The sequence below is a fragment of the Schistocerca gregaria genome, chromosome 4 (genome assembly GCF_023897955.1).
Source record: "Schistocerca gregaria isolate iqSchGreg1 chromosome 4, iqSchGreg1.2, whole genome shotgun sequence".
Classification (NCBI taxonomy): Eukaryota; Metazoa; Arthropoda; class Insecta; order Orthoptera; family Acrididae; genus Schistocerca; species Schistocerca gregaria.
This window is the reverse complement of record NC_064923.1, coordinates 496,659,758-496,672,851: the sequence shown is the minus strand read 5'-3', so window position 1 is coordinate 496,672,851 and position 13,094 is coordinate 496,659,758. Positions and strand designations below refer to the sequence as shown.

Sequence of the window (13,094 nt, the reverse complement as noted above, 5' to 3'; positions counted from 1 at the left end):
TAATTCAGAACACTATTCTTCTTCCTTTATGGTTTTTAAGGTAAATATATAAGCAGTATAGCAAAAGGGGCAGACGCCTTGGCGTCCCAATGCAGAGGAAACTTAATGCAGGATCCCCACTCACTGCAACCCGAAGAACTCAGTGGCCGCCGTATCGATTGCCATTTTCCCCGTGGCCAAGAGAACCTCCGTTCCCTCTGGTACTGGTCGGCCAAGGCGTCGTATTCCGGGCATCGATTTAGACAAGGACTAGGTGCCCGCTGCAGCGCTGCAACAGAAAAGCACAAACACACAGCCACAGCCAAAAGAAGCAATGTTAACAGCCCCAGAATATAGTAAGATAAAATTCTGCAAAGATAGATCACATCGAGACAAAGGCAAATTAAAAATGGTTAAAAGCATTAACTGTAGACTTCAACTTTCAAAATATGTAAAACTGCCCCAGCACAAACAGACTAGTTTTAAAAGGGCAACGATAATACAAAGCATAATATTATTACACCAGTACGTCGCAGTTCCAATACGAAATTGACATTCATAATAAAAAGTAGAAGCTAGTGATCCCACGGGTAGGCCCGATTGCAAAACTAGAAAGCTTGAATGTCTACTTCTTCAATAGACAACTGCGTGGTACATAATTCTATTCCACTAGCCGAAATGAATAACACATTGCTCAGGGTCCTGTGTAGAAGACCGCGGCCCAGTCACGCCTCAAGAACTTGCAATAACAGGCCAGCTTCCGCACTCCGAGCCACATACACCGGTCAAATCCAGCTAACTCCACTCACACAAAAGTTTCACCCTCTGAGCAGCGACACGCACCGGCCGTTCCGAAGCCGACACACAATCTGCCCACCAGCACCACCACTGGCCAACGAGGCAAAGATAAGCAACGTCAGAGGGAAACAATACATCCGGGTGAATCGAACGGAGAAAGCAACTGGCACCGGCACCTCCTCACGTATCACCTGTTTTCAGAAAAGAAGTATTGCATTACTTATTGTGGTGTGCGTACTGTAAGACCCTCGGTACACAAACCATCAGATTATTTGACTTCTCGCTCTAGCGAAGTAAGCGAGTGTCAGCAATATGTCTCGTGGTCTTATTGTGGCGTGTTTATCTGCTGCCGTTAGGTCAGACGATAGAAATGCCACTTGCACGCTTAGAGTAGCAGATTGACGGTGACCAACTTTAAACAGAACTTGATTAATTTTTTACGCACATTTATTAAAATAATAAAAATCATAAACCTTACTTAACTTGATTCTGGATGCCATTTACAATTGACAATCTGAAGTTCCTTTGGTCTTGGTCCGTTAATCTTATTCTCACATATCTCTGATACTTGACAAAGTGTCTATACATTTATCTTCATGGCTATGTACAGGAATATGATAATCTTATTAGGCGCAGACTGAAACTTGACTATAGACTGGTACAGACTAATCCAGACTCAGGCAGGCTGATGCAGATTGACTAATCGGAGCACTCATTATAATAACTCGAGTGTTCAGGTATCACTGCGCGAGTGTGATCCGCGAGGAGAAAAGATTGTACGTTAGCAGCAATCTCATTGGCTGCGTTACATATTAGTACGCCAATCGGTGGAAGGAGAATTTGGTCCGTCTCTAAGGCAGCGCCGTCTGGTAGTGCGGAGACGGACGAGCGCTGCGCCTGCGCTGTTGTGCTTAGCGGGGCGCGCTCTAGTGGGAAAGTTGTGTACAGTTATAGAACGACCGACGTACTAGGCTAGTCAAGAAAAGTATCTTTTCTAGTTGATCTGTGACAGTGCACCTGTTTCACAGGTTCCCAAGATTCACCAGGGGTCTGTATGCAGTCGAGTACGTCGCAAAATTGCACAGGTAAGAGGCGACTGAATAGCACGTGTTTTGTGACTGACAGGCGCTGTCGTTCGCCGGGCCGCGGCTGTACGACTTCTGCGCGGGGCTGCGCGTGTTCGTAGTGCGCGCGGCGCGGCGCGGCAACTCGCTGCCGCCAGCGGCCGTCAAGCAGTCCCTGGACGCCGCGCTGGCGCTGGACCTGCGGCCCGCACACGGCCGCACCAGGAGGCAGGCGCCGCAGCAGCCGCCGCGCCGACACCGCGGGCAGACGCAGTCGCAGTACCTGCACACCAACGGCGGGCAGGGCGACGGCCGCGCCGAGGCAGAGTCCAAACCCGACCTGTCCAGGGCCTTCGTCGGTGGGTAGCGCCCTCCTTTATGTTTACCACACGAACCCAAATGCAACTGAGCAGCTGCCATTAATCGCATACAACTTTCCTGTCAGAATCATCGACACCAGTTCGGCTACTCTAGCACCTGAGGGTTAGGCAACCCCTTCGACACCACTCGGGAGTAACACATTCGACAAAGGTTCGAGGGGGGGGGGGGGGGCACGGAAGATGTTGGGAGTCTTAGAGGGACCCTTTGTCGTTTTATTCGTACACGTGTTAATGTTACACCCTCCTCCCCACGATTAACCCGTAGTAAGGCGCGAAAAACGAGGGATGAAAAATCATAAGCACCCTTTCCTGCTTCGGATCACACTAAAATTTCGTTGAATGGTTTTGAACAGCCCCTAGTTGTTACAGCCTGTACACGTCAGCAAAAATTGTAGTTAAGCTGCAGTTCAAAGCGGTGCCATTAAGTTTAATGGGGATGTAGCACCGTAATGTCCGACCGGAGTGGCCGAGCGGTACTAGGCGCTTCAGTCTGGAACCGCGCGATCGCTACGTTCGCAGGTTCGAATCCTGCCTCGGGCATGGATGTGTGTGATGTCCTTAGGTTAGTTAGGTTTAAGTAGTTCTAAGTTCTAAGGGACTGATGACCGCAGATGTTAAGTCCCATAGTGCTCAGAGCCATTTGAACCATTTTGAACCTTAGACAGGTTGAACCATCAGAGGGTGTCAGGAATGTCAAAGTTTGTAAATAACATGTTCCTGTTGCTCATCGCACTGCAAACTGTCGTTTCCGAAAGCAAAATGTTTGGGAATCAACAATCCAGGGAAAGGGCTGGTTTCTTTGACGCACCTTATGCCACCGCCTGAGGCGTCTTCGTGTCGATTTTAAGCGGCGGTGTATCTGAAACATTTTCCTCAGCTGCCATACGTGATACGCTGGGTATCTCGGTTCCGACCTCCGTCAGGAGACGTCCAAAACAAATGGGTGAAATATGAGTAAGACGGGCTGTAAAGACCTTCCCATCGTGTGAGATATCCATCTTGGCGTTTGGCATAACTGTGATGAAATATGATGCCAATGTGGCATCAGTAACCCACCGTTCACCTCACGTGAACTTCTGAGTTGTGGCCTTTTTTTGGATGTATCGACACCTTGCTGTTTGGAGCGTCGCAGAGCCTAAAGGTGACGTTGCAGGCACAACGCATTTGCACCATTACAGGGGAAGGTTGCAGGCATTTTGAGCCAATCTTCAAGCTTATGCCCCGCAATGGAAGATAATTATGCGGTTTCGAAAAAGTGAATCTTCAATTTTGTTGCTCAGTATATATATATATATATATATATATATATATATATATATATATATATATATCAATTTCAGCGATATTTGGTACACAAAATACTTTCTGTCTGGTGGGGTAAGTACCACCTAGCTCCCATAGGGGTGAGAGTGGGCGTAGAAAAAGCGTTGGTAGTGGCTGATATCTAGACTACCCCACATGACTGGCATGTTGTGGAGATAGTATCAGAAAGTGTTTCAGGGAGTACGTGTGCAGAAAGGTAGCTGAGGTGACAGATGGCAGAAGCAGGGGACGGATTGTGAGAGTGAAAGGAAGAGATGGTCAGAGAAAGGAAGGAGGAGAAGATGGACAGATAAATGTGGAAGTAGCAGATTGACAGAGCGAAATGGAGAAGGAGCAGATGGGCAGATAGAAGGGGAAGGATGAGATGGAGAGTGAGGGAGGTGAGAGGAGGAGAAACATAGGTGGATTCTATCCAAGGCAGAGCTTTTGCTTCACGACAGTGCCCCAGAAGACAAGTTGCTTCTTTTGACACAAATTTTGTCCCCACATCCAATATTCTCCTGACATGACACCCAGTGACTTCATCCTTGGATGAAGACATCATAGCATGTCCGGCATTTTCAGAGTAACAACAAGATGATATTGGAAGTCGAAGGGTTTCTGGACGACCCAAATCCAAATGTATACAGTCAATGTCTCCGCCAAATCAAACAACGTTGGAAAAAATTAGTCTCTTTGACGGGTAAGTATGTGATGAACAACAAACACCATGATAAAGTTTCACAGTCGCTTCTTGATTCTTTTCCGAAGAGACATTTAAAACATTATGACTGTTGCTCTATTATCATCAGCACCGGTAAAATATGAGAGCTTACATTTGTATTGGTTAGCGAGCGCAGATATCGCCTGCAGAGTGCCCAACGACCATTTTAAATTAAAGCCACAAGTCGCACGCCGGACATAAAATTCTATTTCTGAAGTCGGAACTACATACAAAGCCAGAGTCTTTGCACCAATCGTCTGGGGCTCATAGATCACGTCATGAGCAACAACTTTTGTTAGTGACAAAACTTTCGCTGAACCTTTTCAGCGACGCTTGGTGTCTTTTATAATTGACTAGCGTTCTACTTTCGGCTTTATCCATTTACCCGTGTGGCATATCTAAAGCACACATCTCTTCTTTCCCCTCTCTGTCCACCTCCTCCACCTCCCTCTGTATTTCCGTCTCATTCGCCCCTAATCTCTCTGACCATCTCCTCCTCCCTCCTTACGTCTCCTCTTCACCTCTCTCTGTCCCTTCCTTGCTTCCCAACTCATGATTTCTTCTTTCCCTCTCCCTCTGTTCATCTTCTCGCCCCCACTCACCCTGTCTATCTCATCCTCCCCCTCTCTCACCATTTCCTCCCCCATCCTCTGTCCATCTCCTCTTCCTCACTCTGCCCCTTTCCTGCTCCTAACTTTCTCTACCCCTCTCCTCCTCCCCCCATTCGTTCTCTCCATCTCCTCCTCTCACCTCCTTCACTCTCCATCTCATCCTTCCCCTTCTATATGCCCATCTGCTCCTTCTCCATTTCTCTCTGTCAATCTGCTACTCCCACATTTATCTGTCCATCTTCTCCTCCTTTCTTTCTCTGCCCATCCCTTCCTTTCACTCTCACAATCCGTCCCCTGCTTCTGCCATCTGACACCTCAGCTGCCTTTCTTCACACGTACTCCCTGAAACACTTTCTGATACTATCTCCACAACATGCCAGTCATGTGGGGTAGTCTAGATATCAGCCACTACCAACGCTTTTTCACGTCCACTCTCGCCCCTATGGGAGCTAGGTGGTACTTACCCCACCAGACAGAAAGTATTTTGTGTACCAAATATCGCTGAAATTGATCCAGTAGTTTATGAGGATACACACATACAACGATTTTTATATATATATATATATATATATATATATATATATATATATATATATATATATATATATATATACTGTGCAACAAAATTGAAGATTCACTTTTTCGAAACCGCTTAATTATCTTCCATTGTGGGGCATAAGTTTGAAGCTTGGCTCAAAATGCCTGCAACCTTCCTCTGTAATGGTGCAAAGGTGTGGTGCCTGCAACGTCACCTTTAGGCTCTGTGACGCTCCAAACAGCAAGGTGTCGATACATGCAAAAAAAAGTCCACAACTCAGAAGGTCATGTGAGGTGAACGGTGATTTACTGACGCCACATTGGCAACATATTTCATTACAGTTATGCCCAACGCCAACGTGGATATCTCACACGATGGGAAGGTCGTTACAGCCCGATTTACATTTCACCTATTTGTTTTGGACGTCTCTTGACGGAGGTTCCAGTTTAAGTTGTTTGTAGTTGCAATCTATACGTGTTTAGTCGAACCTGCAACCTTTAAATTTGTGTGTTTTATCGTGTAACCGAAATTTAACGAAATCTTTTAATACTCGTGAGCTGAACGTCAGACTCTCTGTTGTTCAGGATCAACTGCCACATCTCTTGTCTAAGTCAATGTGCGTTTGCTGTGATCTTCTGATGACTTTACGAGGCGGTAAACGAAAGAACTGTGTCTCTCACGTTGTTCACATTGTCTCTCAAATCTTTTGTATATGGCTAAAAATGGCAAAAATGTACTTGGAGAACGACGACAAGTATCACTTGTGTTTCACTCATCACCTTGCCATCAATCACTACTGCGTCCTTTTTTGAAAGGAAATCTTGCACAACTTGGACGATACTCCACAGGTAAACCGATTATGAGCAATGGTGTCGAAAGCCGTCTGGAAATCTAGAAATATGGAATCATCTTGACATCCCTCGTCGAAAACAATAATAAATTAATTTGAATAAAGGGTCATTTGTGTTTCACAAGAAGAATATTTTTTGAATCCCTGTTGGTTATGTGTCAGCAGAGGGTTTTCTTCAAGGTTTACATAAGCTAGAAATTTACAACATTCAATGTCAGTGTAGTATATCAAACATCGGTGAAACAATTAGCATAGTGGAGATCTGATAACGGAAACACGAACACCACACACGTCTGATATAACCAAGCAAGTCCCCTAGCACTTCCTAGAACTTAATCACACCTACGAGTTAATGTATTACAAAAATCCTTAGAGCCGCCTAAGTTCTGGGACAGTGTTATTAGCAGCACGGTTGTATTACATTGGAAGAAAGCTTATCAACAGAAATATCGGTTACAATCCGAGCAAGACCTGAGATCCTTTCTTAATATTAATAAAAGAGCACCAGGAAGCTCAGCTCAGGCTGCAAACAGGGAAGTCGGCCATTGACGCATCACCTGCGCAGCAGCCACCGCCAGTGACAGAGGACTTCGTGCGAAGCGCCTCACTCTGCGGATGGGAAGGAACAAGGAACGAGGGGCAGCGGAGCCAGGGCAGCCTAAAGGCAAAGCGAGGGGTGAAAGAAAGAGCAGTGTACCGACACACAACCAGCGTGGATCCAAGAATTTTCAGTACGTCAGATAGTACCTGACAAAAACTACGAGCTACGTTGTCGAAATATTGCACCAAGAAGACGTAACAGTTTGGCAAAATCCCCAAGACAATGTTATAAAATGGTTTGAATGGCTCTAAGTACTATGGGACTCAACATCTGAGATCATCAGTCCCCTAGACTTACAACTACTTAAACCTAACTAACCTAAGAACATCACACACATGATGCCCGAGGCAGGGTTCGAACCTGCGACCGTAGCAGCAGCGCGGTTCTGGACTGAAACGCCTAGAACCGATGGGCCACAGCGGCCAGCAGGATGTTAGTCAAGATCATGTTATACACTAGTAAAAATCATTTATGGCTTCTAAGTACAGGGTTTCCGGTTTAAAAATACAATAATTTAAAATGCAATAACATGAGACGTAATTGAGATATTTACCGGCGGTTTGCTTCTACAAGTGTGGTAACTCAAAATGTTTCCTGCGTATGCTTTCGGCAGCTGGTAAGAAGCGGGAAAGTGGGTAACTGCTTTTTCATGTAAATGAGCGTCAGTGCCATGTTGGTTCCAAAGTAGAAGGTGTTCTGTGTGTCGTGACAGAACTTCCTCGTGACGTGATCTTTCAACGAGATGGCACTTTGCAAACGTTGTGAGAGATTCCTTGGATCATGAGATCCCAGATCATCGGCTTAGGAGCGGCAATCCTTCGATTGCTTGGCGCCCTAGGGATTACGCCACTTAATATTTTTCCTGTAGGGGGTTCATCAAGAATCACGTGTGCCAGACAGCAGTTCGTGATCCGCAAGATCTGCGCCATCGCTGTCGTGCAGCTATCGCAAATCTTACGACTGCAATGTCGAAAAACAGTTGGAGAGAAGTAGAATACAGATTACACGTCTGTCGCGACACTAATGGTGCGCATATCAAGGTGTACTAGGTGTCAAAAGCCTTTTGAATTACCATACTTGTAGAAACGTATCGTCAATAAGTTCCACAATTACTTCTTCTTAAATTATTACATTTTTACTATTAAATGTTTAATGCGGACATCCTTAACCCAAAAAAAAAATTTAAAAAAAAACGATTGATTCCACCCTCATGATTTGCAAAGTTAGTCTTTTTCTCTTACTAGATACCTCTTCGTCACTACTAATTTGAACTAATAAGAATTTAGTAGAGCACGCTAAATTTTCAGATTCGTGAACGAGGCAATGCATCTTGTGTTCGTTATTTAATCTGCCAACGTGACTCGAAAGGTCAATTCGATCTCAGATCGTATGCTCATTATCACGTTATAGCAAGACGGGTACTCAGCGTGGGAAGCGGCCGCAGGACCGGCTTACACCACAGTGCCGTCATTAGAACATTCAGTTGCCACACCATCTCAAAACATCACCTTTGTTCCACCGCTGCCTACAAATAATGGCTCGTAGAAGAATGTACGAGAAACCTCCACCCTTCTCCAACATTGCAGTGTGCGGAAATTGTGGGCTAGGGAAAAGCTGGAGTGGAAACTGAATCAATGGCGTCGGGTTCTCTTCAAGAACGCTTGCAGGTGACACGATCGTCGTAGGTGTGGAGGCGACCAGGAATCATTGCACGTCTCGTGAAACGATCATGTCAAGAAAGTAAGGGAAATCGGAGTCGATACGGATGTTCATTTACAATTCCTCTTACCCACGCGCCATTCGCGAATGAAAGACGGAAGTGGGCAAAATATAACTGATCCAGAAGTACCATGCGGCACAAAGCGTGAGGTTGCCTGCCATGGGTTGATGTACATATAATTTTTTCAGTAACGCACAGTACGATGGGTGTTCAATAAGAAATGCAACATATTCTATTCTCGGCCAGTTTCGTTGAAGAATTGCGGAATTTGTTGTGGAACGTCGTGGAATATCGCCGCTTCAGCCCATATAGTTTCATATAAATTTCCTATACGTGGCGTAGCCTTCAAAATGGCGTCTGTAACGGAAGTGCGTTCCACGAAGAGGGCTGTTACTGGCTTTCTTTTGGCAGAAAACGAGGACATCGTAGATATTCAAAGGCGCTTGTAAAATGTCTGCGGAGACCTGGCAGTGAAAAAAAGCATGGTGATTCGTTGGGCGAGGGGTCTGTCTTCATCGCAGTAAGGTCGCACAAACCTGTCCGATTCTCTGCGCACCAGCCAGTCACACACAGCTGTGATTCCTCCAGTGTCTGAATGTGCGAACATTCACATTCGAGGTGGTCGATGGATCACCGTCAAGACACCTCGTTTGAATTTCGCAGTTGGTAGTGCTGGCATACTTGTCACCATTTGGAGTACTCGAAGGTATGTGTCCGCTGGGCTTCTCGCCGGCTATCAGAAGACCATAAAGAGCATCGAAGGACCATATGTGTGGAATTGCTTGAACGTTACGAGGCTGATTGTAACAAATTTTTGTCGAACATCGTCACAGGCCATGAAACATGGGTTCATCACAACAAACTGGAAACAAAACGACAGTGCACTGAGTGGCGCCACACCAAATCTCTCCCGAAGGAAAAGTGCAAAGCTGCGCCCTCAGCCGGCAAGGTCGTGGCGATGGTCTTCGTGGACACTGAAGGGGTTATTCTGGTTGACGTCCTCCCCCATGGAGCAACTATCAACTTTGAAGTGTATTGTGCTACACTCTGGGAACTGAAGAAACGACTCCAGTGCGTTCGTCGCCACAAAAATGCAAAAAAACTTTTCTTCTCCACGACAACGCAAGGCCTCACACAAGCGTGCGCACGTGACAGGAGGTAACAGAACTTCATTGGATTGTTTCTCTCATCCACCCTACAGCCCGGATCTCGCACCTCCCGACTTCCGTCTGCTTGGCCCAATGAAGGATGCACTTCGCGGTGAGCAGTACGTGGATGATGGGACAGTTATTGATGCAGCAAGACATTGGCTCCGACGCCGAACAGTAGAGCGGTACCTTGCGGGCATACAGGCCCTCCCAGTAAGATCCCGTAAGGTCGTGGCACTGAACGGAGATTATGTTTAAAAGTAGGGTTTCGTAGCCAAAAGAGTGGGTAATAATATAGTGTATTGAAATCCAGAAATAAAACAAACCTGCTTTCAGACAAAGTGTTGCATTACTTACCGAACGTCCCGCGTAACAAGCACAGAAAACTCATTTTTCAGCACACATATGCTTCAGTTTTGGAAAAAAAGGATCTAGTGAAAAACACGGTATCAACTTGCAACTTTCAAATCTCTCGTAGTCTTCTCTCAATTGCTGAGGGTTTCCAGTGATGCGGAATGTTTCTGTTGGGGAAACCAGTCCTTATACAATAGTGCTGCAGTTCTGCCATTGCTGTCAACTTTGCTGTTTGCTTGTTATAGTACTTATGCGTTGGTACACGTGTTAATGCTTTCCACAGTTGTACTGCACTGGTACACAGCTCAGCTACCCAGCTGTGGCGGGAATGAAGAACTAAAAAGATGCCGTACATGCGCAGGGATGCGGTCAGAACTGTGCTACCACCTGCAGTCCGATGAAACACTGACGCCATAGCCGTCAAACTTCGGCGCCACACAGCGACGAGTTAGTCAAGTATTCCAGCAAAGCACACTAAGCGTCGTCGATGTTTTCTTTTTTTTCTTCAGTACACTCCGTGCAGTCGCATATATCATGGCGGAGGGTACACTGCACTATTATTAACTATTCCCGGTCATATTCCGTTCCCTTGTGAAGTAGGGCTAAGGTAAACGAGCAGTGTCGGTACGTTTCCTTACCCGCCCTAATCTCCATAATCTTAGATTTCTACGTCAAACATACAATGAAGATGAAACTTCCTGGCAGATTAAAACAGTGTGGCGGATCGAGACTCGAACTCGGGACCTTTACCTTTTGCGGGCAAGTGCTGTACCATCTGAGCTACCCAAGCACGACCCACGCCTCCTCCTCACAGCTTTACTTAAGCCAGTACCTTGTCTCCTACCTTCCAAATTTCACAGAAGCTCTCCTGCGAAACATGCAGAACTAGCACTCCTAGAAGAAAGGATATTACGGAGACATGGCTGTGCCACAGCATGGCGAATGTTTTCAGAATTAAATTTTCACTCTGCAGCGGAGTGTGCGCTGATATGGAACTACCTGGCAGATTAAAAATCTGTGCCGGCCCAAGACTCGAACTCGGGACCCTTGCCTTTCGCCGGCAACTCCGCTGCAGAGTGAGAGTGCTAGTTCTGCAAGTTTCGCAGGAGAGCGTCGGTGAAGTTCGGAAGGTAGGAGATGAGGTACTGGCGGAAGTGAAGCTGTTGAAGCTCTGAGAAGGAGGCCTTAGTCGTATTTGGGTAGCGCAGATGGTAGGGCACCTGCCCCTAAAGACAATGCTTCCGATCTCGAGTCTCGGTCCGGCACACACTTTTAACCTGCCAGGATGTTTCATATCAGCGCACACTCCGCTGTAGAGTGAGAATTTAATTCTATACAATAAAGATATTAATAATATTGTACAATTGGATTGGATTTGGCTCTGAGCACTATGGGACTTAACATCTGTGGTCATCAGTCCCCTAGAACTTAGAACGACTTAAACCTAACTAACCTAAGGACATCACACACATCCATGTCCGAGGCAGGATTCGAACCTGCGACCGTAGCAATCGCGCGGTTCCTGACTGAGCGCCTAGAACCGCTAGACCACCGCGGCCGGCTATTGTACAATTCATCTTGAATAGCAGTTCTCTAAATTTAACTAGCAGACTTTCACAAGAGCTATGTTACCGTTCTTAGAAAATTTCACACTTAAGATCCCTGAGCATCTATGTCACAATGTAATATGAACTATTCCGATTCTTTACGGCCCTTGCTGGTCTTTCTCCAGGCTGACACGGTGAGAGCGCCAAGTATTGCAGTCTTGTAACAAATATGTCTTCCACGTTCATTTCCTACCCAACTATTTCACCTATCCATTTCATTGCATATCAATTTGGAGTGTTACCCCTTGGTATTTTAACGCTGTGAGAGGGTCCACATATTTATCTGAATACTTTGATCTTGAACCATTCTAGTATTGATCCACATTTAAGGTGAGTTTCTGTGCGATACAACAAGTTGTTCTACAGTGTCGGACAAAACTGTGAAGCACCCAAAAGGCAAAGAGGAAACTAAATGTAAGCTATCAGATTGAAATGGGGAATGTGATGTTGTTCCAGTGATTACAGCATCGAGTCGAGTTTACAAAGCACTTGATTCCTTGCACCTCCCTTGACCTCGGTACATGGACTGATTCGCTTGGGAGGTGTGTCATAAGCTGTCGTATCCTCTCCCGAGGCGAGCTGGTCCACAATTGTTTTAATTGTTTTTTGTTATTCTGTGCATCAGCACTGGGACAAATAGTAGCTCAACATCACGCAAGGAATTCATTGACACACGTGCCATGTGGGGACGATCATTGTCTGTTGAGAAATGGCAACACAAAACTGTCGTATGAGAGGTAGCGCATGAGTACGCAGGGTGTCCGCGACGTCACAGTTTCTTCAGCCGCTACCAGCCGTGACCTCAAGTCATATCCCATGGTTTCCCACATCATGACGACAGCAGTACAGCCCCTGTGCCTCTCGAGAACATTGGCAGAACGTGACCTTGCCTCCATGGTCATCCGGGAGTGGTGCAGGAGCGCGATTCATTGACGAACAGAGTGCAATGCCAGTCATTAGCAGTCCATGCTACCCAATCACGGCGCCACTCCAAACGCCACACATGGTATGGTAATTCTCTAATCCGGGTACTGATACTCGCTCCTCAATGATGCGGAACGACACAGAATGTTGCGAGGCGTTTATTACTCGAATCAAATTTTCACTCTACAGCGGATTGTGCACTGATATGAAACTTCCTGGCAGATTAAAACTGTGTGCCGGACCTAGACTCAAACTCGGGACCTTTGCCTTTCGCGGGCAAGCGCTCTGCCAGCCAAGCACGACTCACGACCCGTCCGCACAGCTTTAATTTCGTCAGTACCTCGTATCCTACCTTCCAACTTGACAGCTTTAATTCCGCCAGTACCTCGTCTGGCTCTCATGCAGGAGAGATTCTCTTGAATTTGGAAGATAGGAGACGAGGTGCTGGCGGAATTAAAGCTGTGAGGACGGGTCGTGAGTCGTGCTTGGGTAGC

At 46.3% G+C, this 13,094-nt stretch overlaps 1 protein-coding gene across 2 annotated transcripts in view; it reads left to right on the top strand.

The window, feature by feature from the left end:
• The window catches only part of LOC126267048 (collagen alpha-1(III) chain-like), a 178,255-nt gene that overhangs the window by 119,555 nt on the left and 45,606 nt on the right, over positions 1-13,094 (top strand). For both annotated transcript variants that reach the window (XM_049971878.1, XM_049971877.1), the window contains exon 4: positions 1,903-2,200. In XM_049971878.1, the coding sequence (XP_049827835.1) occupies positions 1,903-2,200 (298 nt within the window). The remainder of the gene's footprint in view (positions 1-1,902; positions 2,201-13,094) is intronic.